At 39.8% G+C, this 27041-nt stretch overlaps 2 protein-coding genes, 2 long non-coding RNA genes and 3 other non-coding genes across 10 annotated transcripts in view; 5 read left to right on the top strand and 2 right to left on the bottom strand.

The window, feature by feature from the left end:
• The window catches only part of LOC119474305, a 25469-nt gene extending 2120 nt beyond the window's left edge, over window positions 1–23349 (top strand). Inside the window, exons 2-3 of one of the 2 annotated variants that reach the window (XR_005203550.1) lie at window positions 15455–15623; window positions 23196–23349. This is a non-coding gene — a long non-coding RNA (uncharacterized LOC119474305). The remainder of the gene's footprint in view (window positions 1–15454; window positions 15624–23195) is intronic. The other variant, XR_005203549.1, reaches the window with a different exon arrangement.
• mapre3a (microtubule-associated protein, RP/EB family, member 3a) lies at window positions 1077–10052 on the bottom strand. 2 transcript variants are annotated; one of them, XM_037746262.1, is made up of 7 exons: window positions 9902–10052; window positions 7416–7543; window positions 7184–7329; window positions 6886–7078; window positions 5761–5903; window positions 4366–4518; window positions 1077–2542 (listed from the first exon to the last, which is right to left on the bottom strand). In XM_037746262.1, the coding sequence occupies exons 2-7, from the start codon at window positions 7534–7536 to the stop codon at window positions 2474–2476; spliced, it is 825 nt and encodes a 274-aa protein (XP_037602190.1). In that variant the 5' UTR covers window positions 7537–7543; window positions 9902–10052; the 3' UTR covers window positions 1077–2473. The 2 variants fall into 2 exon arrangements, with proteins under 2 accessions (XP_037602190.1, XP_037602191.1); XM_037746263.1 differs by having other exon boundaries at window positions 6922–7078.
• dpysl5a (dihydropyrimidinase like 5a) lies at window positions 11679–26984 on the bottom strand. Of its 2 annotated transcripts, none has more exons than XM_037746261.1 (13): window positions 26847–26984; window positions 23207–23477; window positions 20156–20314; window positions 19505–19684; window positions 19301–19369; window positions 19121–19165; window positions 18943–19018; window positions 18103–18259; window positions 17856–17997; window positions 17510–17652; window positions 17176–17383; window positions 15452–15620; window positions 11679–13363 (listed from the first exon to the last, which is right to left on the bottom strand). In XM_037746261.1, exons 2-13 carry the CDS (start codon window positions 23465–23467, stop codon window positions 13278–13280), a joined length of 1695 nt encoding a protein of 564 aa, XP_037602189.1. In that variant the 5' UTR covers window positions 23468–23477; window positions 26847–26984; the 3' UTR covers window positions 11679–13277. The 2 variants fall into 2 exon arrangements, with proteins under 2 accessions (XP_037602189.1, XP_037602188.1); XM_037746260.1 differs by lacking the exon at window positions 26847–26984 and adding an exon at window positions 23613–24498.
• On the top strand, window positions 14217–14288 carry trnaw-cca. Its single transcript has one exon. It is a non-coding gene; the product is annotated as a tRNA-Trp (tRNA).
• trnaw-cca lies at window positions 16034–16105 on the top strand. The gene has a single exon. It is a non-coding gene; the product is annotated as a tRNA-Trp (tRNA).
• Window positions 16327–16398, top strand: trnaw-cca. The gene has a single exon. It is a non-coding gene; the product is annotated as a tRNA-Trp (tRNA).
• LOC119474306 overlaps window positions 26918–27041 on the top strand; it is a 95693-nt gene continuing 95569 nt past the window's right edge. Inside the window, exon 1 of the long non-coding RNA XR_005203552.1 lies at window positions 26918–27041. This is a non-coding gene — a long non-coding RNA (uncharacterized LOC119474306).

Genomic DNA, 27041 nt, shown 5'->3' with positions numbered 1-27041 from the left:
TGTTTACATGCTATAATGTTAAAAAAACACTTTATTTTCCCCATACTGTCTGCCTGAATATGCCTGTATTTACCCTCTGTCTGAAACGCTCCGTTTTAGCGCATTTTGACAGAATTGCAACAGAATTGCAACAGAATTACGTTGCTAGGCAACAGCTTGGGTCCATGTGTACTTCCTGTCAGCTGATGACATTCACACACACTGAAACCAGGAATAAACTGGGACACATTTAGAATGTTTATGTTTAAAATTGTGTCAAGTGTCTAAATATTGTATATTCGTGACATCACGAATGTGCAGAAATCCTGACAGCTTGTTTCAGTATTTCCCTGTGGATTGAGTGTTTCGATACTTTCACAGTATTTATATAGGATTTATACCGGCTTAATAATAAAAAAACATGAAAATCGCATTTTTTTTTTTTATAATATGGGACCTTTAAAGCTAAACTTATGGAGGACCACAAGAATCACGGAAATAGTAATAAAGCATTTAATTGATCAATAACTAATTGTAAAATAAAAATAGGCATTAATAAATTGGTTTACAAATGTATTTATTAATCTATGAACATATGGACTAAATTACTCATTATTTGACAATTTAATGGGATTATAAAAATAATTTAAAATGAATTATCACACAGCGTTGTATAACAGACCGTTGCTATGTACGCAGTTCTGATGTCGGACTCTGGCGGACTGTTTTTTTGTCAAATTATTTATTTCTTAAGTAAGTAGCTGTGTAATAAGCGGGATAATGTACAGCTAGCGGGTCATTGTTTGTGAAAGAAACCCCTTCAGGTCCAGGTTCATCTCCTGTCGGGGTTTCTTTCACAACAATGACCGGCTCGCTGCACATTATCCCTTACATAGTAATCCATCAATATAGTGCTCCAAGGATGACGTATTGTTGTAGGCCAACCAAAAAGTTAGCATCGCACTGGGTTGCCTCGACAAAAAGCCAATGGGATTTTGTATATTTTGTAGAGTTCATTCTTTATTCATAAGTGAACATGGCCCATGTGAGCTTGCATTACAGATTCACTCTCACTCAAAATAAACCATCACCACCACTTATTTCACAACTGTTTATTTATTCAAAACTCAAAAGATGAGTGTTCTGTAGATGTTTACATGGTCGATGAATGCAGAGCAGACGACAGCCAGTTTGCAAGTAAAAAAAGCTGGGGAAGGATAAGGAGACTTCCTTGGTTGAACTGGATGCTTATGATGACCAGTCAACTGGTCACAGGTTTCTTAATACTGACTTTTTTTTCCCAAACTACAACTCATTTACCCTGGGCGACCCTTAACAGCAAATTAAAAGTGTAAATGATTAGCAGGAAAAACATGACAAAACCTGTCATGTGTATATGTATCTGTATTAATTCAGTGTCAGGCTCCTTTATATTTTAGAATAAAACCTTAGAACTGCTACAATCTATAACCATGTTGTCAGTCTGCAGGCGGCTTTCCACCTCTAAATTTCAAACTCATAGGCTTATGTCGGCCTATAAGATACGACGGCAATTAACCAGGATCGTGCGACATCGGACAAAATCTCCACACAAAATACATATACAAAATATCACTCATTCACAGTCAATGTGTAACATTCTCATGCTCAGATATGTTGCTGATCACTAATGAATAATCGCAGAGCACTGATCATACGCCTTGAGTCATTATTACACCAAAGAATTTCCTTCAGCGTTTACTACATGCCATGAACCACCATAACGGAGACTAAAAGCTTGATGCTGACTCAAGCACAACTGAAATAACACACATGGCCTCAGCTTTCAATTCATGTACAGTAGGTTTTGCACCAATTTTTGCTACAGAAAGTTAAATCTAAATTAAATATAAGTTAAATAAATAAGAAATTGTTATTAAAAAGTCACTTTTGTTACAGTTTTAGTAGCTCTGGGAGTGTCTCGATGGCACATCGGAGCAGCGTTGTTCCGTGCTCTAATAGAAGTATCACAGCGCACCAAAGGCAAATAAATAACTCCATAAAGAGCAAAGACCTTGTTCTCTCAGAAATCACAACGTCGGCAATATTTACAGACTTAAAATTCACTGTTTTTTGACTATAACAACCTCCATGCCAGGCTTGGCTCGTTTTCTGCGTTACTCATGCTGAAATAACTGGGATATGTTGTACATTACTGTTATTGTTACTGTGTAAGTGGAGGCAGGGAGGAGGAGGAGCAGCAGATGACGATGATGATGATGCAGAGTAGTTGTGTATAGTGTGTAGACGGCCAGAGGGTGGATGGGGGGAGGTTAAGAACAGATATACATATGAGAAAGAAAAGAAAAGACAGAGAGAGAGAGAGAGAGAGAGAGAGAGCAGGGATAATGGTGAGTATTTATAGAGAGCGTGCAGAGAGAGTAGAAAATAAATGAGGGCAGAAAGAAAAGGAAAGGGAAGATGGAGATGTTAGGGGCAGAGGGGAATGAAGGGCTCAGTATTCATCCTGGTCCAGGTGAGCTTGTTCCTCAAGCTCTTCGTCCTCCGGAGGTGCAAAGCCATCCTGACAAACAGGGCAAAAAAAAAGTTATTATTCAGGTTTTCTGCTTTATTGTATTTGCTGTTAACCATAGAAATGTCCTGATCAAAAACGACATACAAACAAATAAACAATGTCCTAGCTTCTGTAACTCATTACAAACTCTCATTGAGCATTTGATTTATCAGTCAGTCTGGAAACATAAATGTGTTCCTGGGGTTTACTGTCCATACTGAGACAAACTGGCATCTACTAACAGCACTCTCTGTTACAAACTGAAACCTTCAAAGCAACAATTCATTTGTTTGCATACAAAAAAACTAAAGTTACCATAAAAATTTACCAGCACACAAATGTGGGTGCTTCTGTCATCATGACTTGGTTTCGTCTATATATATGATATCCACCAACACTGTAGTTTTTTTCAGCTTTTTTGCTGTAATCTCTGCTGTCTAAAAACTTGGACACTGTTCAGTCCTTTCTGTCCTGATCAAGCCCCTAAGGAACAGAGCTGGGCTGTGAAGCGATTTGTATGCGCCCAGTAAGCAACTTTCATTGAATTGAATGGGCCCCGTTCTCTTTAATACATCCATGGTCCTGCTGTTATTACAGACCACAGACTTAATAGATGGACGACACTTCTGCACTTCCTCCCACTGTACAAAAGTGAAGCCAAAATATCCTGGATGCTAGGTATGGGAGCTGTCATCTTGACATTTTGATGTCATTAGGAGCCGGAGTCGGCGCAGTAGAGCACACACCCGCCCGAGCCAATCACAAGCCGAGCACAGCCACAGCCCCACTGTAATCGGTTATGGAAAGTTAAAGTTACATCTCCTCTCTCTTACAATTCCCAAGCCTCTGGCTCCGTAACTACTTCAGTCAGAGCAGCTGTCAATCATGACATCTCACCCCCTTTTCATAGCATCAAATAACTAATTAAACCTAACTTATTAGAAAAATTAACACTTGAACATACATCAGTGTGATAAGAACTACCTAAAATGACAGAAATAACTTTGGGAAAAATTTATTTGACGTGTACTTTGACATGTTAGTTTGGCCATGTCCCATCCACTAACATGGATTGGGCAGGATTTATGACCTATACTGCAGCCAACCACCAGGGTCCAGATGTTTTGGCTTCACTTTTGAGGAGCTGGCATGTCGTCCATCTTTAGATACAGTCTATGTTACAGACATGTCTGAACTTGCCCCTCTCCCTTGACTCACCATGGACTTGTCTCATCTGTCAAGCCATGACATTTAACCCGTGATTCTCTAGGACTTAGCTCTTGTTTATGGTGTTTAAAAACAGAAATATTGAAGAAATTATGATATTAAATGGTTGTTTTTTTAAATTACCAATCTAATCTGAATATATGAAGTGAGCCACGTGACATACTGTTGAATATGGTTATAATCCAAGGCTGGATTTTATTAATTCACTTTATTAGAAATGTCAATGAGGTTTTGAATGAGGTTTACTTACTTCTGGAACAGAAATTTCCTAAGACTGAAATTCCATCTTATCTCAGTTAAGGATGACATTTTGGATTATCTTAGAATAGGAATTTAGCTGTTACAGAACCATCCTAATTTAGGGATTTCCCAAGTTAGGAATCCTAAATTAGCAAGGCATAGACCCTGTTCTAAACTCAAAATAATATGAATTTTCCTGTCTTTGAAACTTCAGTTAAGATAGGATATTTTTCTGTAATGACGCCTCAGAACTTGGAATTTGAGGTTTCTCTCTGTCTCTCTATAGTAACTCAATCTGAGTAAAGCACATGCAGATTGAAATGGTGCAGTGCAGACAGCATTTGGTGCTGATAAAGGACAGATACCTCTGTGGCGTAGAGAATGTTGATTATACTGCTGAGGACAGAGTTGTTTTCACTCTCGTGTTCCTGGCAGATCAGCTCAATGTCCCGTAGTTTGCTGAAGTAGAAGTCTCTCTCCTTCTCAAGTCCGTCCACAGTCAACTTCAGCTCCATCAACTAAGAAAGGAAAGAAAAACAAATATAAGAAGGCAGCAAATCCAAAAAATAAGGCTCACAACCGGTTCAAGGGGAGACACCCAGGGTGAATAGGGTAAAAGACGTAACCAATAGATAGATATCACCATGAAACGTTCCCAGTTGATTACTTATGTTAAGACAATTATATTTTGCATTACATGTTTTCTGAAAATGTTTGTTTAAATATGCAAATGAGGCATTATATTATCAAATATGTGAAGCCAGGTTCAATATTCTTGTTTCATGTTGTCAACATATTAGAGTCAGAGGTTTCTACAGAGGGGATTTGGATATCTCTTTTTATCACTCCGTAAATCAGAAAATACTGTCAACAGCCATAAAGAAAATCAATTTTAAGAATAAAATGTTCTATAAATCAGGCTATGAATGACATATGAACAAAACCCTCTGTTAAAACCTTCAGAGTATAGATAGGAATGAAACTGGAAAGTTTGATGAATGTAAGTGCTACTAAAGTGGAGATTTGTCTGAGAAAAAAACTAATTTTGAGAAAACGGCCTTTAAAGATATGTATTGTAAAATTCCATACACTTTTTAAGACACTACAAGTGAATAGGGTAAAAAAAATTTAACTAATAGATATATCACCATAAAACTTCCTCAATTCATTACTTATATTAAGACAACTGTTTTTTTCTATTACAAGTTTTCTAAAATTTCATGTTTAAATATGCAAAGAGGCATTATCTAATGCTAACTTTTGGTGAATTTAGAAGAAATCTACAGACGCAAACAGACAAAATGTCGTTAAATAAACACCTAAATGTGTATTTTGGATGTTTTCTTTCCACTTGTCTGAAAGAAAACATGTCATGTAAGCAAAATTGCCCAAAATCTCAAAATTGACCAGTGTATGAAAAAACAATGTTTTTGCCTGGGGTGTCTCACCTTAAATGGCACTATTCTAAAATATATTTAAACATTACAGGAAAATTAGCTTGAACTTCAACATCGCTAGCATTAAAAGCAATATGCTTTTTTCATAGCGGACATTTTGACTTGTCATTAATGGAAAGCACGGGTGTTGTTAACATTTTCACCGGTGCTTTTCCTACTCTAACATGTCAAAATGTCTTCTATGAAAAAGTTATTGCTATTAATGCAATAAATCTACTTTCAGCAGGTGTAAATCTATAGACATGACACTGAAAAGGGGTGAGACAGATGACATCATGGTTTGAGAGTACTCGTGTTGTCTACCTGTTGATTGAGCTCCATGATCTCAGCATCACCGCCCCCGTTTCTAGACAAAGATGGGTTCTTCCTCATCGCTGGAGTGTTATGTTGGACCCGCTGTGGTGCTGGTATGATTTTGGGAACTGTTGGAGATGTCCTCTGTGGTCCTGGAATGGTCAGAGATGATCAGAGATGTTTATCATTTGAATTAAAATACACTTACTGCATTTATGTGCTTGCTTTGTAGCAGTTGTTGCGATGGATATAGCACATTATAGAGAGCTGAATGCTATCAGCTTATAGCATAATGTTGTGCCTTTGATATGCCATTTTTGTGAAAGGATTTCAAATTGATATAAAAGACACATTTGGATTGCCAGATTTTAAAAAGCCAAATTATAAATAAAAAAATCAATATTTTAAAAAGATTGAATGACACATATATTTGAGTCAAAATCTATAAAATAGAAAAACCCTGCATCCTGCATCCTGCTAAACCTCTATAAGTGCTTCAGCAGAGGTGTTAAACTCAAAGTCAAAACATGCCAACACGCATTAATCACAGTTTTGAAAATAAATGCCCATTTACAACCACACTGCTGCTTACCAGTGATAAAGTCACAAAACAGGCTTATGACACGCTACAAATTAGATTGTTCGCCATGATTTCCAAGCGAAAAGCTTTCACAGAGACATAGCAAGGCTGCTCAGGCTGACGTTATTCTTGTTAGTAAAACGAGACAAACATTCTAGTTTATCTGTCCAGCTTTCAGAGAGAGAGATGGAGCTGCAGCAGTGTTGCATCAACTGCGTGATGCAGGACACTGGAGAAAATGAATATTTCTGTTGGTCTTCTGGCACCGCCGGTCACGATCAATCCGAATTGGGAAGTTACAATTGGTAGTTGCATGTTGTGGATTTTCAACCCATCCCACTAGTTACTGAGGTGATTGCTACAATCCCACCAGTGACTCAGTCGTACCTACTGGGTGTCATGTTGCTTGTGAATGCTGGGCAGTGAGATGGATCTAGGAAGACAGCGGTCAGTCTGTGAATCGTGCTGCTCACACCACTTGCTTGCAGGGAGCGCTTTTGAGCCATCCAAAGCTCAGCAAGACCGTGCAGCAGAGGCAAAACTGTTTGGTTTACCTGGGTTTCTCTTTGGTTTGTGGATAAAGTGATCACCTGGGTTGGGGGCGGGGGCCACGTCCTGCCCCTGTCTGGAGATTAAAGGGTCGTACTCCTTCCCGTCATAGTTGGCGTCGAAGAACTTCTTGAACCACTGCACGAATTCAAAGTTGTCCTGGAACTTCCCTTTTACGAGCTTTTCTACAGGGATTATCTGGAGGATGGAAACAGGACATGCTTGAATAGCTCCATGTAATATAACACACACCTTTTAAATACGATGAAAAATATAGTTATAACATGATAAAAGTGTTCTGACTTTGTCAACACTCATCCTTTTAAAAGCTGCCTGAAGAACTTTGAAGTTGTGTATAGATTCATGCTCCAGCTTGGCTTGAAATTTGACCTTCTTCAGAAGGATGCAACCTGGAAACAACATGTCCATGAACTGGCAATAAGCCGCTCCTGGAAGGAAAACACAAAAGACACAACAGTTAGAGTTTCTTGTCTTTATTTGTCGAGTAAGTATTTGATTATAACGTTAGACTTACCTGAACATAGCTGTTCGATCTTAGTGTAGGTGAGGTGCAAAGAGTCGTTGACCCATGCCAGCATGTCATGTCTGCTGAGGTTGTCAATGGACACAGATGTGGCGTACACATTCACTGCCATACCCTACCTGAAACAAACAACATGAGAACAGAGAAATACACATTCAGTTGGTTTTGTCTGGTAACTGAATCTCAAAAACTTTTGGCTGAAAGTTATTTAATCACAATATTTCGAACCAAATACTTCATCTGTCTTTGATTGACTCCTGCATGTTAATAGATTTTACACATATTGCTCTATCATATCCATCTTCCAAGATATCCCACTCTCTACTAAACCAAGCTGCCAACCACATCCTCCACTGAGCATGATATTTGAGAAATGAAATGTCAATATCATGTTAATAATACATATGATAATATCATGTAAATAATCCAGTGCCTCTTAAATTATTTTCTATATACAGTTCTGGTTACAGACTCTCTCTCCACCTCCTACACTCACAGTTTGAGTGTAATCAATTTGCCAAAAAAGAGACAAAATGCACAATAACAAAGTTAAAGATGAATTTGACTGATAACATTTAAAAAAAAAAATGTTTTTATAGACATTGCAATAATATCGTTACCGTGAATTCTCTTGGACAGAATAATCATGTAGTGAAAATCTGATATTGTGACAGCCCTAGCTGCAACTAACAACTATTTCCATTATTGATTAATCTGCTGATTAATACTGAAAAATGTCTGGTACAATTCCATAGAGTTTCCTAAATGTCTTCAAATTAGTACGGCTGTCCCATCTTAATCGATCAGTCGACTTATAAGACGTTTTTTTTTTTATTTTTATTTTTTTTACTTATTTCCAAGAAACTTATGAACACATTTCTGGTAAACACAAGATTTAAAGTGGTGGTTTTGTCTGATTCTTTGTGGAGGAACTCAGTTTTACAGATCTGTCGATTAAATCAACTAACTGATTAGTCAACAAAATTGTACGAGTGTTAGTCGACTAAGAATTTCTTTGGTCGAGGACCGCCATGGCTGCAACTAACAACTATTTTCATTATTGATTAATCTGCTGAATACTTTCCTGATTCAAGACAGAAAACAGCAGATCCTCACAGAGAAGCTGGAACAAGGGAACGTTTGGTGTTTTTACTTAAACATATGACTTAAATAATTAATGATAATCAAAATAGTTGCTGAATAATTTTCTATCGTTACTTGTTGAATAGTTTCAGCTTTATACTTAACCTACTTTACTGGACTCATTTCAATGAACCCATTTCTTGATCTATAATTGTCCCGGATTTCTGATGTGGGATGTCCTACAGTAGTATTAGACCCTACTATAATCTGTATAAAGTGTTCAGTGGAGGAGAGGGGGGGGGTCTCTCTTTGGGGGTTAAACCACTCTTTCATTATGTCCAAAGGTTTCATGAGGTAGTTTTTCCTTATACTGGGTAAACCCACTGACACTGGTGATACATGCCACTAGATGTTTTGACTGTAAACACAGTGCATGAGAAGCATCTTTACAGTTTCAGTTTTAATCTACAGATGTGTTGTGAGCATAATCCTCCCTAGATTAAACAGAAAATATCCTGATGTTTGTGAGCAGCTTTACACATCTGGCAGCATGCAGCCTTCTCTGTGCTCACTTTGCTCGCCTGCTAAAACCTTCCAGTGGTGTCGCGTCAGAAACGGGCCTGTATAACACCTTGACATCCCCTGCTGCAGTAAAAATGCAAACCAGTCCTAAACTGTTTGTAAATGATTATTATAAGGGTCATAAATATCACTTCTGTGTCTGCAGGTGACAACCAGAGAGAGAAATCGTGTCAGTAAATTACAAAAACACCACTGTAGCTGCAGAGTAAAGCAGTGTTTTCTGGTGATATCACTAATAATATTGTGAATGCACCTTCAGCTTCAGCAGCGTGCAGCTTCTCCCATGGGGGCTTGGCTAGCTTACAATTACATGATTATAAACTACAACAATAAAAGCGTTTATAGGACAAAGCTCCATTAAGAGGCGCATACCTTGCAGCAGGGGTGTTATTTCTAATAAATATGGAGTATTGTATCGTGCAAAATCAATCTATTCTATCCAAAAAAGCTGCTGGGCCTTTATGAGAGAAAGAAAAGCTCCCATAATGACTGCAGCAAAATGCTGGGTGCAAAAACAGAAGAACAGAAGAAATGGGGCGGTGGGTCTGACATTTGCAGCCGGAGCTGAGAACAATAAATGTGGATGTTTGCTGGCTGCCTCTCGGTTAAAAAACACCCGCAACGCTGGAGCTGCTCTGCTCTCCTCTCCAAGCGGCCCCCTCTACAGGCCTCACAGAACAACTCCTCCACTCTGTCTATAATAATATCCTCGCTGCATGGGAATAAAACACCCGCTCACCCGCAAAACACGCACACACAGAGGAAGAAACAAAAGAGAGAGCGAGTCAATTCTTTGGTGCGTTGATACTCACAGTATTCCGGAGTGTGTGTGTGTGTGTGTGTTGTTATCACGCTGGCAGCAGTATTCCTTCTGTCAATGCCCGTAGCTGTCGTCGTTGTCAGCAGACCCAGCGCGGTGCAGCAGTGCTCGGTGCTTGGTAACGGGAACGGGCCGCCCTGTCTGGGGCTGCAACAATCCAGTTCCTACTGCGCATGCGCCTGACTCCATGCTGTTAAAGGTTTTATTATAAATAGGACTTTGGCCTGTTACAGCTAAGAGAGACACATGATGTGTGTCAGGGTGGGTTTTTAGAGGCCCTGTGCTGGTGACTGAGGTTTTACTGAGGTCAGGCTATAAAAAAAAAATGCTTTAATGTTTTATCTGCTGCTGGATAAAAGATGTCTGTAGTGGAAGAAGATCCTAATACAACAGTTTGGACTAAAACGAACCATTATTTTCATGATCAATTAATCTGTAGATTGACTGATGTGCTGCCATCATAGATAGATAGATAGAAAGATAGATAAATAGATAGATAGATAGATAGATAGATAGTAACTTTATTGATCCAGAGGGAAATTCAATTTTCCAGCATCACAGTTCCATAGTGCAAAACATGTAAGTAAAAAGGCAGTAAAAAAGTTAGTATTGCAAAGTACAAATTACAAAAAAATATACCAGATATAAAAATACAAGGAGATGAAGAAAACTGTTAAAACTGAATATAGTAGCATGTGTAATATTTATTCACAACCGATACACATCACTCCATATCTGTCATACTGCTATGACTTTGCTGGACTCTTGCTGCTGATGTTTTGCACACTAGTTAGTTGTATTTTATTCAGGGTTGGAAATTAGCACCAGCCACCAGCCAAATGCTGGTAAAATATGCAAGTGGCTGGTAGATTTGCCTCACTCACCAGCCAAAAAAACAATGGTAATATGGATTGGCATTGTCAAGTGGACAAAAAAGTTAATTTCCAAAACTGATTTTATTGTTATTGTATTATACTTCACATTGATTATGTTTTTGTACTTATACTGCTTAGATTCTGTACGCTTTATCGCTGATATATTTATATTTATTTATAAATGCCTTATTTATTCCTTGTTAATAATATGTGTCGTAAAGTATTTTAATATAAAGCACCATTTGAGGCTGAGGCAACTGCAATTTTCGTTGTGCTTGCATAATGACAATTAAGTTCTTGATTGATTGATTGCGGTTATTTCCTTAATCAGTTAATTGTTTGGTCTATAATGTTTTAAAAAATAGCAAAAAGCCATCCATTCAGCCCAATTTCTTGAAGCCTAAAGAGATGTTTCCAGATGTCTTGTTTTGTCCAACCAACAGTTTAAATGTGAGATGATTACTGTAAATGGGAAAGAAGAAAAAAGAAGGCACTGCTATACAGATTTGTATAGATTTTTGTATTCACCTTTTTGGTGATATCTTGAAGAGATTTACATCTGCGGCCCTCACATAGTTATTTACATTAAATGTCTACATGTGAGGTTGTATAGAAGGAAGATCAGTTATCTGTGAAACTGCTAACAACTCATAGACGTGAAATGAGGGAGCCAAACAAGACACTGCTTTTTTGTTAGAGGTCAAAAGCCCAAAATGTTTGAAACCAAAGTTACTTTAGCTGTCAAATAAATGTAGTGGAGTAAAAAGTATAATGTTTCTCTCTGAAATGTAGTGAATTAGAAGTATAAAGTAGCATAAAACTAAAGTTTTAAAATGCAGTACTTGAGTAAATGTTACTTTCCACCGCAGGTCAGCAATCAGACACAGGATTCCCTTTGAGATTTCATTGTGGTTTATTTGCACTCAAATCATGTGATAAAGAGCTGCAAGAAGAAACAAGAGATAAAAGGAAGTCAATGTGAGGACACATTGATCAGCACCAGTGTACATGTGGGAGGAGGAAGACACAACGAGATTCACTGGAGCTTCTAAAAGTGAAATCTGAAAAAACAAACAATGCTGTAGAACTTTTACTGTATAGTGTGATAATCTTCTGAACAGAACTAAACATGATTAAAATCTTGTGTGCATCCCTGCTGACACTGCAGGTTTGACAAAAACACAACAAAAACAATTACTGAGACAATTATTCACAAGACAAACTAAAAACAAACAATAAAAATACAGTAGTAGTATCAGTGCTTTTCTGTAGTTGCTAAAACAAGCATGCCTTCCAGTTATGATGCTGAGCTTTCTGTGGTGTGAAGGCATTTGATCCCCTGAAGAAAATTATTGACATAACATATCTGCTGTTAAACTTCAACTCTGTGAATGCTTCTCTATATGCGTCACAGTGGCGTGTTACATCGGAAGTGTCAGTCAGAGGAACCTTTTCAACCCGGCCGTTTCAGACCAGTAAAAAGTGCTCGCTCTAAAAGAAACGACAGAGTTCAACATGTCATGATCTGTGCTGGCGGCAGTGTGGGACTATGTGTTTGTGGCTGTCAGTGTTCTCAGGTGAGAAAAAGGCAGTTTGGGTGAGACTTTTTGCTCTCTGTGGAAAATGGATACGATCACAAATAATGCTGCGTAACATGAGCAACATCAGTGCTTCTTATTACAGTTTCTAACTCTGCTACCATGCACAGTACACACAGCATAGGTTCATTCACATTTGGTGGGGGGTGGAACAGAAGTCTATTCTGCTATAAGGCTGTAAACATGATCTGAAATGCTAATCTGACAACGATGAACTACTGAACAAAGACCTCATTCTAACACAGTAGCATCGACGGAAAACCGTACAAATAATGCCATATAAATAATAAATAAACAAAACGCATATAAAAGGTTAGCTTGCATTATGATATTTTTCATCAATTGGTCAACTCTATTTTTAATAACTGACATATTAATGTCATGCCGACACCTTTGTAATAATTTATTACATTTCATTCACCATGGCTCGCAGTAAAAAGACATTTGTGATATTTGTGACATTAAATCATGTAAAAAGGCATCTAAATAGGACATGATACAAGTGCAAAATCGTATTTTACAGTGAGGTAACACAATCGCATCATAAAAACCATGACTCACCTTCATATTCCTAAAACTATTAGTAAGATATTTCCCCTAAAAGTGATCCAACAACCAAAGTAATCCATTGGCAACTCATCCTTTATTTTGCTGCTTATATTTGGTTTACTTTTGACTGAAATTTGGTAGCTATAACCAGTTAGCTATAGTTTTCCTTGATCCATATTCCAATATTATTACGGCAAATGTAACTGTGCTGAGTTCAAAATAAAAACATGACTCTGTTACCCCACACATATTCTAAGCTTCCAGAAAGAAAAACAAGTCATCTGGCTTGGCCATATGTTTCCCTCGGGTGTCATTCTTCCGCTTCACGTAAGGGCCGTCTCATTGGTTACCAGATCCCGCTGGATCTCCCTCCAGGAGGAGCGAGGATCCGGGCCGAGGATCTCTTTGGAATGTTGTCATCGATCTGGGCACCTGGAGGAGCAGGGAACGGGATCATGAGCATGGGTTCAGCAGTATTTATGTGCAGCTCAATCGTGTTTTCTCATCCCGACTCGTCACATACCGCCACTTTATCACGCCCCTTTATTTTCGGCATCAAAACCACTTTAGTTACCCTCGTTACTATAGTTAGGTTAAGGAAAGAACAACATGGTTGGGCTTAAAACTATTACGTTTGTAAAGTGAAAAAACGTGACGCACGGGACAAAAACAGCGGTCTCCTGGATGAAAGCCCTATTTTTGTTGGACCCATCCACCTCTCCATCCGCCTGTTCGGTGTGTGTCTTGTCACTCTTTAAACTACGTCACCACACTCCCGGTTTACTTACGGAAACACACCGCGTGTTTCATACCGGCGCTAACGGGTCCCTTGTGCGGCGGTGTCGAAAGTTGTTGGCCGTGACAAAGCCTCGGTATTTGACGCCATGGGAATGAGAACGGGCTGGGTATTGTAAAGGGTTCTCCAAACAGCTTGTAAGTTCCATCCTGATTTAAGCAATGCAGTATACTTCAAAAGATGCTAAAAATCATTTATTATTAATGGAAAGTATATGAGTGTAAAGTATATATTTATGGTATAGAATCTGACCCTCTGTTGGTTTTACTCAAAGACAGAAAACTATGTCAACTTCCAATGCAAAACGAATCCCCAGGGAACCAACATATTGTACATTTGATGCCAAAAAATAATACTCCTCATTGGCCTAGATGTGTAGGGGGGCTTCCCTGGTGGCCTAGGTGTTCAGGTGCTGGTGAGCTATGGTGAGCTTTGTCAGAGGTTGAAGTCTGATGATAAAGCAAAAGTTTTATCCCACGGCTTAACACTGACTCTGTGGCGCAATGGTAGCGCGTCTGACTCCAGATCAGAAGGTTGCGTGTTCAAATCACGTCAGGGTCAAAAGGAAACTAAAGTGGGAAACTTGAGAAGGAATCAAATGAAGGAAATAAGGGTTAAGAGGTTAAGGCACTGACCATAAATAAGTCGAGTCTGACCACAGACCTTTATTGAAAATCAATCCTATCTCCTGTCATTTCTTCTTCATAACATCCTACTCTTCTTATCTCATCAATCTGTTTATGCTTTTAATTTGTGCATATTTTCAATCAAACTGAAGATAAACGGCTTCGGATTTATTATTTGGGTCATTGTCATTGTTTTCTTGTACAACAGCTGAGGGCTGGGAGTGTGGGTGGGTGGTAGAGGGTTAGCGAGCTGTCTGTATCTGTGTATTTACAGTTGTGTGTCTGTGTATGTGATGTTTTGTAGGGCTGCAGCTAATGGTTATTTAATTGTCGATTAATCTGTTGATTATTTTCTTGATTAATCGATTGTTTGGTCTATGAAATGTCAGAAAATGGGGAAAAATGTCGATCAGTGTTTCCCAAAGCCCAAGATGACGTCCTCAAATGTCTTGTTTTGTCCACAACGCAAAGATATTCAGTTTACTGTCATAGAGGAGTGAAAACCAGAAAATATTAACATTTAAGAAGCTGAAATCAGAGAATTTTGACATTTTTTCGTGAAGATTTTCGTGCTTTTTTTGTCTGTATGTGTTTTATAGCTTTGTATTTGTGTCTATAGGACTCTTTCAAAAATTAGATGCTACATCTCAAGGGGCAATACTTTCAATAAATTCAAATTTCCTGTCCGCTCTCTCTAATTAAGACATAAAAATACTTTCAAATATGTACAAGGCAACTCCTAGGTCTGAATATGTATAAATGTGAAGTGTATAAATACTGAAAAAGAGGATGTGTAAGCCTTTTATAGACCTTGGTTTGGCAAAGCAATTCATAACATTCTTTTTTTAAAAGTGCTATGAAAAAAAACAGAAGCCCTGTCCCTCCAAATGTCTTTAAATATGGCGCCCTCATCAGGCCAAGTAGTGTATGTTTTAAAGGTTGGAAAATCAGTGACAAAATACAGCATCTCCAAGTTTCACCAAAAGTACTCCAGTTACCAGTGTATGAAAGAATACAGCCTCTTACACTCGTAGTAACATCATATGAAAGAAAAATCAAAATGTTTCTTGATATCTGACTTGATCTGTTGTTTCTTACCAGACAGGCTGAAGCTGGACCCTTGGAGGTCCCTCACGCCTCCGTGCCGGGTGCAGGGGCGCGTCGGAGTGTCCAGATCTGAAACCCCAAAGTCCCTCTTTCCTAAGTTGAGCACCGGAACAACTTCCCCTGTGTAGGGCTCCCGTTCAACTGGTTTCACAGCCTGGCTCTGGTAGGTCAACACACATACACACATATATATATTACACATACAGGTTAATGAACATGTGAATGCAACTTGTTTGAAATAGTTTTATACTGACTGGTAAACGTGAGGAAAACTAGTAAAGTAGAAGTAGTAATAATATGAGTAACAACAGGGGTGAGCAGAGTACTAGAAAATCCTTCTCAAGTAGAGGTACTGTTACTTCATAGTAATATTACTCAAGTAGAATTAAGATTAGTTGTGTTGAGAACTTCTTATGTGAAAGACCAAAAGTAGCTCTTTTGACAACCAAGATAGCAGCTTAGCTGGAAAACAGTAAGATTCATCATACTGTATATTCAATATCAACAACGGTGAGCTTTGTCAGAGGTTAAAGTCTGATGACAAAAAAATATTTTATCCTATTATTTAACACCAACTCTGTGGCGCAATGGCAGCGCGTCTGACTCCAGATCAGAAGGTTGTGTGTTCAAATCACGGCAGGGTCAAAGGGAAATGAAAGTGGGAAACTATTCTCAAGAAGTAGTTTAAGAGTAGTATGACCTTTATTGAATGTCAACCCTATCGCCCCTCATTTCTTCTTCTTCATAACACCTTTATTTTATCATCTTAAATCAACCTGTTTATGCTTTTAATTTGTGCAAACTCTCAATTAAAGTGAAGACATACTGCTTCAATTGATCTTTATTTTATCCCACTGCTTCACACTGACTCTGTGGCGCAATGGTAGCGCGTCTGACTCCAGATCAGAAGGTTGCGTGTTCAAATCACGTCAGGGTCAAAACTTATTATTTGTTCATAAAAAGAAATTAATACAATGCGTACGACCACTTGATGAGAACAGGGCCATGGATGGGGGAATATAATACACAAGCGTCCAGTTTACTTTTCTAGAACTTGTGGACTGACACACATGCATTGTGGAATTCTTTCATTTGCTGCTCATCAGAGTCTAATTATTCTACTGACAGTTAGGACAAATTAAGGAAGAGAGTGAAGAGAAAAGAAGAAGGGCAGAAGAAAGTAAGGAAGAACAAAGAAAGACATTAGGAGGGAAATAAGATAGGAACAAAGGACGAAAGGAATGGAAAAAACTAAGAAGGAAATGAAAAATGGAAAAAAGGAAACTAAAGAAGTAAAAAAGGAAACTAAAGAGAGAAACTTAAGAAGGAATCAAAAGAAGGAAATAAGAAAAGAAGGAAAGAAGGCAGGAAAGAAAGAAAGAGAAAGAACGAAGGAAAAAGAGAACGAGGGAAAGAAAGGAGGAACAAAGGAAGAAATGGAAAAAACAAGAAGGAAGCAAGGAAACAAAAAATGGAAAAGGGAAACCAAAGGAGTAAACAAGGAAACTAAAGAGGTAAACTTAAGAAGTAATCAAAATAAAGAAATAAGAAAAACAGGAATGAATGAAAGAAAGAAGGAAAGAAGAGAGAGAAACAAAGGAAGAAAGGAATGGGAAACAAGGAAACTAAAGAGGGAAACTTAAGAAGGGAAAAAGAAAAGAAGAAATAAGAAAGGAAGGAAGGAAGGAAGAAGCAAAGAAGGAAAGAAAAGCTACCTTTTCCCTCTGAACCATCTTCTTGTAGAGGTAATCTGGGAAGGTCCTCAGAGGGCAGAACTTCCCAGAGCCCTCAGCACATGTAAACATCCCATTCTCATAGACCATACGGCCACGGCTGATGGTGACCAGGGGAACGCCATGACAACGGAGACCTTCGTACAGGTTTACATCTCCTCCCTGGACCTGGGTCTCCACTGAAATGGTCCTGCAGACAGAGATGGAAAAGAAAAAAACATGACCCAGTTAAATCAGACAAATCAGCTTGAAGGATTGGAGATAAAAGCTGCAGCGAGGCGAGCCGGTCGATGAATGGATGGATCGAGTTTCATACTTGGATCCCTCGGGGTCCCAGACCACCACATCAGCATCTGCTCCCGCGATGATCCTTCCTTTCCTCGGGTAGAGGTTGTAGATCTTGGCTGCGTTTGAGCTTGTGACTGCTACGAAGCGATTCTCATCCATCTTCCCTCCAATCTGTGAATTATAACAAAGACACACACATCTGGCTGAATCGACTGATGCTCCAAAAGCAGAAGCAGATGTTGTTGTTTTTTGCCTCTACTGTCTGTATTTTATTTTGTTTTTAAAGTTCAAATCGATAACCACCAAAATAAAACAGATGTCCTATTTGTGGAAGTTCTCTGGCAGCCCGACGGGAACAAAAGAGCTACACATACCACTCCTTTCTCCCAGATGACGCTCATGCGATCCTGAATGCCAGGAAGCCCGTGGGGGATCTTTGTGAAGTCATCCTTACCCATGGCTCTCTGGTGGATGGTGAATGGACGGTGGTCGGATCCCACCACATTCAGAGTGTCACTGAGAGAGATGGAAGGTCACTTATATTACTGCAGCGGTGGAAGAAACCAGAAACACTGACATCATTATTACATTTAATATGAGATTTTATAGTGCTATCCTCACTTTCCCAGCAGACTCATTAGGAAACTGGGAGTGTTGGGGTCCAGGCGGAGAGGAGGCACGGTAACGTGGGCAGCAGCATGGGCCCAGTCCTGATGGTAGTACTGCATACCGCTGAGCACAGCGTGGGCCGTGGTCGTTTCACCGTGGACAACCTTACCTGTGGTTAGACAGTACAATAGGGATGCAAACTGGATCAAATGATAGTGAAAGAGTGTTGTAAGAAGAGGAGCAGAGATTAAGCAAGCAAGAGATTAAAAGATTAAGCAGGCAAAACAAGACTTGTTTCACTCTAAAACACTCTGGGAAAACATACCAGTGACTATTGAAAAATCTTTTTTTTTTGTCCAGAAAATTACTATTTCAAACATTTACTTCTCCTAACACTTTAAATTTAACAGAGAAACTGGAATGCAGAAGAAAAATATGAGGACTTGGATGGAAATTGATGGGATGGGACTTCATTTCACAGGAGGCACCATTGCCCCTTTAGTATTGAACACAAACAGGAGAAATAAAGAGGAATATTAAAGAATAGTGTGCGGGAGGGAAAATAATCAGTGTCTGTGAGTAGTCATTATGGATCGATTATTTTTGCAATTCCAAAATATGTGGGCATGGTCTACCACTGATGCGCCACACTCCCCACAGCTGGAGTACTGGGTCCCAGTTCATTTAGATTTCTTGTTATTATAAAGAACCAAATCCGATTGTTTTTTTTCAATTATAATTCTCTTTGATGGAGCTACCCTTGTATAATTTAGAAAATTACAATTTCAAAAGTACATCTCCTGTAATTTAATAAAGGCTATTATTTGCTTCCCAACAGAAAATAGGCCTTACCCTGCATCTTGGCTGTAGCTACAACATCTCCTGCAGACATACTCGACACATTGACGAGATAGATCGGGCAGTGGGCCTAACAGAAAACACACACACAAGGTACAGCATGTAATATAGAGAAACTGATCTCGTCTTTTCACCATTATATATTCATTTATTTGTGCTGGATCTCACTCACCCTGTTGGCAATGGTAATTGCCCTGTGGGTCGCCTCTGCTTCCAACTGTAAAGAAATAGAAGACTGTGAGGAATCATAGTGAGACACTAAGATAGAGATTGGATTTATTTAATCACAGAAATAATATTAATACTCTTGACAAGAGTCTGGATATAATAAAAGTAGTGCTGATTATAATACCTCTTCAGGCCTGCTAATTTCAATCCCCTCTGGGCCACTGATGCCCAGGTCCAATGCTTCTTTTGCACCCTGGGAAAAGGCAACAGGATGTCATGAATTATGTTTACAACAAATGAGTTCATTAACACAAGCATTTATGCAGCATTTAATTTGTGCATACTATAATAGATATAATAGACAGAATGATGAATGATTCCCCCTCACCTCTGCCACCAGTTCCCCATTTTCAGCATGGACTCTGGCTATAGCTCCGATGTCCTTACAGTGCTGCAGAGCCTGGAAGAGCTCGCTGTCCCTCAGCATGAACGTGTCCTTATAGGCCATGAACATCTGAAAGGAGTTCACTCCGTTCTCCCTCACCAGCTTTTCCATCTCAGCTCGCACCTGTAAGAAGGGAAAGTGCAAATGAGATCTAGAATCTTTCAGCAACTGGTGTACCTCTATTTTGTGTCCTCCTTGTTATTTGGTGGTATATTCCTTTTATTCTTGTGGATAAGTAGAGTCTAAAAATGTCTCTACCAGCCTCAATTAACCAGAATGCAACACAGCCGCAAGTATGATACAACTTTCACTTTGTCCTGGCAATAAATAAACCTTCTTGTTTAGGTTTTGTTCTCACTCATCTCCATGTCTTCACCTTCACATATAAAGAGCTGAAAGTAACATCTAGACATGTCTAGTCTTTGGAGGCTGTCGAAAAGCATTCTGGGAATTGTAGGAAGTCCCTAGCAGAGGTACAGCAGAATTAAGAATAATTACAGGCTGCTCATTGCTAACAGTTTAAGACTTCCATAAAAAGAAATGAGTCTGAAAATACTGATCATGTGGGGAGAGAGAGGCACAGTGTTGGCATACCTTGGGTCCCCACCAAGTAACTCCCACATGCAGAGCATAGTCACAGCAGGCTTTGGCGTCCGCCGAGCTGCGGCACGTCTCGTAGGCTTCCACCAAAGACTCATTCTTCTCTGGCAGAATGTGACTGATCACCATTGTTGTACCGCCAGCTAGTGCAGCCTAGAAGAGATGCAAACAGCTCAAAAGTTACTTAAACTGTAGGATGTAATTCTGTGATTATTATGATGTTGTATTGTTTACACATCTTTCAGTGTGTTTCTATGCGTCTGCGCCACAACAGCCGTGTCCTCTCCTGAAGAGGGTTTCAGTGTTGTGAGTCTAGTCCAATTTTTTATTGATACTTGAACTTGTATAAGTTCACTCCTCTTCCTTTCCTCTTCCTGGATCACAACCAGGAGAGGGGGCCTCCTGTTCCTCTGGTAGCCACGAGCTCATTGGTTTTATGGATATTGAGCTAGGTGACTATCGTTGCACCATGTGATGAAGCTCTCTATCAGTCCTCTGTACTGTAAAAATAGTCTCTAAGTGAAGACAGCAGGTTTCTCACTGGAAATGATTCACTGGAATCATACGTCAATATAGTGATATCTTCCACTTCACCAAAAACTACACTTAATATTTTTTATTAAATTCCTTTAAAGTCTTCACTACATATATTATATGAGTCTGGACCATAGACTGTATATGGATGGAACTACCTAAAATGACAGAAACCATCTTTGGGAAAATGTATTTGACATGTATTTTGACTTTTTAGTTTGGCCCATGTCCCGTCCGCTAACATGGAGGAGGAGGGATTTACGACCTATACTGCAGCCAGCCACCAGGAGGCCATCAAGATGTTTTGGCTTCACTTTTGGGGAGCTGTCATGACATCCACCTTTATATACAGTCTACAGTCTGGACAGACATGGATGTAAACTGCAACTTGACTGGTTGGCGGAGGCACACAACCACGAGGCAGTAATTCTAATTTATCAACTGCCATCAAAGACTAAAATGAACTGAGGTTAACTGAGATGATCATTAAACTGAGGCATTAAGTGACATGAAGCAGAAGATATTGATTTATTAAGCCCGTAAATACTGACGGTACTGTAATCTCCTGATCAACACAGCTCCTGCTCTAAGCATAAAAGTAGCCTCAATTGCCATTAATGCAGATTTTTATGGTTATTTGCTGATGACTGCTGAGGGCAATATAAATCCCTCAGTAGTTAAAGCACAGGATTGACTGGCCCTCACGGTATAATCAAAGTAATAACTGTATAATTTCTCTAAGGCATCAGCACTTCTTAGTAATTATTCTGCAAAAACAGATTGAGATGTTTTAAACCCACACTACAGTAAATTTTAATAACCTCAACTAGTGAAGACAGAGTGTGTTTTGTGTATAAGTGCACGCTTCACAGAGCATCTGTCAGCTGACCCTAGAGAGTGGAGTGCTATGCAGTGGGAGGGGGGACGAGGGGGGCGTAGGTCTGAGAACCATTGTCTCCAAGCACAATGGCGTGAGTGAAAAGGCTTTGCAGCAGTCTTTGCAGCAGCCCCCCGGTATCCATGGAAACAGATACTGATCTGCATTTGTCTTCGGACTTATTTTGGAGCGCGGCGGCGGAGCAGGCAGGGAGGGGCGAGGAGGGAGACGGTGAGAGGAATGAGGAGAATAGTGTCTGTCACCAGCGTCTACCAGTCACGGTCTGTCTATCCAGTTACTAAAACAAGTTAAACCCTCCGTCATGTCTCATACTCCATCATCTCAAAGTGCTACAGACCGATGAGTCATCATGTTGCCCTGAAGCAGAGTGGGGTATCCCAGTCATCAGCCGCCATGATGACTTCATTCCACACTTTCTGGCAGCCTCGCCAACAGCAAATCATCTTTGTGTGATGTTGGTGAAACACAGACTCTTCAACCTTGTGACACCTCCAGAACAAACAATCAATAGCAGATTTATAGATATAAAACTGCCCTACTTGGCAGTTTTATATCTATAAATCTGCTATTGATTGTCTGTGAAATGTCAGAAATTTGGGAAAGATGCCAATCACAAGTCTCGTCTGGTTTGCACTTTAGCTCGCAGCTTGTTCTTATATTTAAAGGCTTCTTCTCTATTTTATGTGCATGTTTTAAGCGATTATCCTGCTTCTGGCCACTTTTTATCTGGTTCATGGTTACCATTTTGCAAATTTGTGAAATCTGGCTCTCCGAGGAGCATTTTACTGATCTGAGTCCAAGGTGTTTTGTCCAACCAACAGTCTAAAACTCAAAGATATTCAGTTTACAATCATAGAAGAGTAAAATAGCCAGCAAGTCTTCACTTTAGAGAAGCTGACACCAGAGAGGTTTTGCTATTTTTCCTTTTTAAGTGATCTTTCTGTCCATTTACTAATTGACTAATCAACTAATAGTTGGGGCTCTACCTCCACGACTGATGGCTTGGCTGCAAGAACATCCAAAATATGTAACTACTAAATAACTGACCATACTTCTGTTCAAACTGTCATCTTCATCTACCTAATTTAAATAACTTTTAACATGCTGTCATCATTCTATTTTAATTGTTTATATTAAATATTATTTTATTATTGCAGCTTTAGTGTTTACATTATGTTCTAATTTCATCATTTTACTTTGACACCAAGACTAGTTGTGTCTAACATAACCAACATATTTGAAAGCTGTCTCATCTTATCAGAACCAAGCTAAAGAAACATCTCTGACATCTCGGCTAAAATTAGCATCAGTGAAGAACTTTCATTAATCTCTATCTGATAGAGAAAACAGCACATATTGTGATCAAAAGCAGTATTAAAGTTAGGGGGATATCCAAAAGAGTCAAGTGAAATTTAGCACAAAGGCTAGAAATAGAAAACCAAAAGCTTAATGTGCAGAAACACGGTTCTTATTTCATGCTTTGACTGAAAAACAAGCTGTGACATTAAGTGTTGCTTTTGCTCTGTTCTACAATTAGGACGATGCCAGTTGCCCTACTTCCAAACCAAACCCTCCTCTCTTCTGCTTTCTTGCCATTCCCAGCAGGACGTTACCTTGGTGCCGCTGTAGAAGTCGTCCGCCGTGGTGGCGTTCATGAAGCTCTCCTCCAGGTGGACGCTGGTGTCGATGCCTCCGGGGAGGACCAGCTTTCCCGTGGCGTCGATCACTTTGGCTCCACCTGGGATCATCATCTCCTTCCCCACCTGCATGATGATGCCGTTCTCGATGTAGACGTCGGCCTCCTGGGTGCAGTCGTCGTTCACCACCTTGCCGCCCTTTATCAGGATCCGCACCATCGCTGCACTGGAAGACATGGCTATAGCTCTGTAAGGAAGAGAGAGAGAGAAAAAGATGATTTTAAACCCTGTTTCTGTCAGGTATTGTGAGCAGCTGCTAAAACCTTAAAAGTAAAAGAAAAGTTACAGCTAAAGCAAGTTTTTCTTTAAGTTTTTACAGTACCTCATCCTGAGACCGTGTAGTGAGTCTAGCAGAGACAAGAATGAGTGATGCTGCCCTGTGACCAGTCAGTCAGGCTGTGACTGACATCAGCTACGAGACTGAGCAGGCTGTGTCAGTCACCGACAGTGACGTAGTGGTGAATAGAAAGAAGCTGAGTCCAGTTGTGGATCACAATAAGGCAGACAAGGGTCAATAAGCCCATTATTTTGAAAAGACTAAAGCAAAGCTACTAATAATGATGTTAACTCACTGACAAGCTATACAGAAAGATTCATAGTTTCTGAAAAATATGAACTGAGAAAGTTGAGGTGCATTCCCTTCCACTACATCAATCTACTACAATAGCTCTACTCTACCCCAGTGCTTCCCAACCTGGGGTTCAGTACCCCCAGAAGGGGTCGCCAGATGAATTTCAGGGGTCGCCAAATTATTACAAGGGTAGGAAATTATAATAAAAACAAATTCTTCTATAGGAAATTTGGTTTATTTTTTCTGGACTTTTCTCGACTCTTTTCTATTTTCTTGTGAAATACTGGACTCAGTTTTACCTCTTCAGCATCTTAAGTGCTTCTAATGAAATAATCTGAGTAGGTAAAACCAGAGGTGAGACCAAGTCCTTGTCTTGCAAGTCACAAGTGAGTCTCAAGTCTTTGCACTCAAGCCCTGAGTCAAGACAGGCAAGTCCCAAGTCATAATGCGCTCTTCACCAGGAGTCCAAGTCGATTTGCAAGTCTTTTTGATTTTGTCAAGTCGAGTCTAAAGGCCCAGACAAACCAACCCGATATCAAACAACTAGCGGCGACGAAGGCCGACCGTGGAGTTGCCTCGTGTCGCCTTTGTCTTGGCCAAAAAGTTGCACTCGAACACACCTCAAAGACTACAGCCAACGGCCAACTACCACGTACGTTCTGTGTGAGATGAAATAACTCTCCACACCAGCAGATGGCGGTAGTCTGTCTTCATCATTTAAAAAGTGGGATTGCGGATATACAAGCCGTTGTTATGATACCTACGTGAAACAAAGCAGCGTTTGCCGACCACTTTCACACAACTCTCACTCACCACTTAGCCTTGTTCCAGATGGCCATGTCGTTGTGAAAATATCCGTGTGTTGGAATGATCAGAATGAGATAAATATGAAAAACGAAAAGAGCCCTCTGTATGCGTCCTCTCGTTGGCTTGCTTTCCTCACTTCCGTTTCTCTTCTCGTGCACTGATTTGTTTAAGCTCAACAGCCAATCAGAGTGATTTCTCTCACCGACGGGCGCCGCCGCAGATTCAACATGCTGAATCAGCCGAAAAACCCCCGACACGGGCAGACTAGAGCCGACAGTGCAGGACACACTGCAAAAACTAGGCTGACAGACGCTCACCGACGGCCCAAAACTGTCCGATGGCCGACTGTTGGCTTGGTGTCTCAGGGCCTTTAAGTCATAACATTTCTGACTTGAGTCCAAGTCATGTGAGGTGTGTCGTGTTCACACCTCTGGTAAAATCACTTCTTGAATTAAACTGCTCACAACTCATAGACAAAGCAAATTTTGATTAAAAAACAACCTGTGATGAGGGGTCACAGGTAGATGTGACTTACTAAGGGATCACACCCAGGGCTGTAGCTACCACTACAAACAAGTCTTGTCCTCAAAATCTTTTCTGGGAATTTGGTTTTTTTTTAGCAAATTGGTTTACATTTTACCATTAAAAGCATACACATGGTGGGTATGTTGTAGATTGATTCCAGTATTTTTTGACTCAGTAAATTTAAATTGGACGACTTTTAGACCCCAAAAAAGGAATAACTTATCCAGAATTTTATTCCTGGCAACGTGAAGAGTTGAAACAGCACTTACACCTTAATGTTGTTGCATTTGCAGAATTGAATTTATCAATATTTATTTATTTATTTTTAATATTATTGTAATAATAATATTTTTAATTCTTGTTAGTGTGATGTCCAGATTTTGTGAGGGTGTGTTGGGGTCTCATGACTTCATGACAATTCTGGCTACATCCCCTGGTCACAACCACAAAGGTTACCTTACTCTACCATGCTCCACTTTATAATCTATTCTAAAACAACACAAAAATAACAGGAAAAATAATACAAAAATGAATCTTCCTCATATCAGTTCTTGGGTAAACTGGGTGTGATCATTGTCAGTGATTAATCTACTCACCAATAACAAAGAAACAATCTCCAAGATTTGCCTCCTCCTCCCTTCCCTCTTACACCACTGTAGTAATGATGTGATGTATTGTGTGTGTGTATGTGAGAGTGTGCCCATCCTGCGTGCTTGCGTGCGTGCAGGATGCGTACGTATGAGGGTGCGGCAACTTTACTGCATGGCATGGACTCCTCCAGTTCACACATCCACATCTGATGCTTGATAATAATATAGAGGACGAGTTATTAATAATAATAATAACAAGCCACAAGTTAGAAGGCGAAATATGCAATATGTTCCCTCAAAGCCTGCAGCAGCTACAGGCTATAATAAAGTTATTATTATATTATTATTATAGGGCCTATTGCTCAGTTAGCACTATGCAAGTTGACACCGGTTTGTCAATATAAACAGGTGAGTTACATGTTTTAAGACGTGCACAATAACAAATATGAATCGATTACAGATTCAATATGCAACTAAAGTATGAAGTGTTTTAAATGTTCACTTTGGAGTAAAACTATAGGCCCTGGTACTATATTTATCAAATGTATTTATAGTTATTGCATTTGTCTATTAAATCTATTGAATCCGTGCTATAAATCAAATAAAATTATATGTCAATTCAAACAGAATACATGCAAGTAAATGTAATTCGACTGCAAAAAGCATGATCTCAGTGGGATGATGACACTTCCACTTGTGCGACTTGACACAAAGAAACCGGTCTCCATCCGGCTGCACAGCGTTTCAGTAGCGACCTAGAAACAGTCCCTCCTCTCTCCTCTCTCCTCCACATCCAAGACACGCTGGCTATCTATCTAGTGGCTTCACACTATATCTATATATTTATAAATGTATAACACACACAGCCCTGCTGCTGCCAGGTTAAGAGGTGTAGTTGTACTTCAGGGTGTGTGTGTGTAGCTCCTGGGAGGGTGGCATGAACAGCAGGCAGTGCAGACTCCCGGACAGACGTGTAGGCAGCCGGAGGGCATGGAGACAAAGTGTCCAGGCTGCAGGAGACACCTAGTGTGAATAAAGGAGGTGGTGATGGTGGAGCACATACCTCCTCTCTCTCTGGGCCTCCTGCTGCTGCTGCTGCTGCTGCTGCTCCTCTCTGCTCTCTGCTACTTTCTTACAGGAACACAACCCGTGGATGGCACTTCCCAAGGAGATACACACACCAGATGGATGCCTTCCTGGCCGGTCCGGGACCAGCAGACCGCGGCATCATCACCACCAAGTCAGCGAGGATATGCAA

This window comes from Sebastes umbrosus, chromosome 16 (genome assembly GCF_015220745.1).
Source record: "Sebastes umbrosus isolate fSebUmb1 chromosome 16, fSebUmb1.pri, whole genome shotgun sequence".
Classification (NCBI taxonomy): Eukaryota; Metazoa; Chordata; class Actinopteri; order Perciformes; family Sebastidae; genus Sebastes; species Sebastes umbrosus.
The sequence above is the reverse complement of the archived record's forward strand: the minus strand, read 5'-3'. Positions and strand labels throughout refer to the sequence as shown.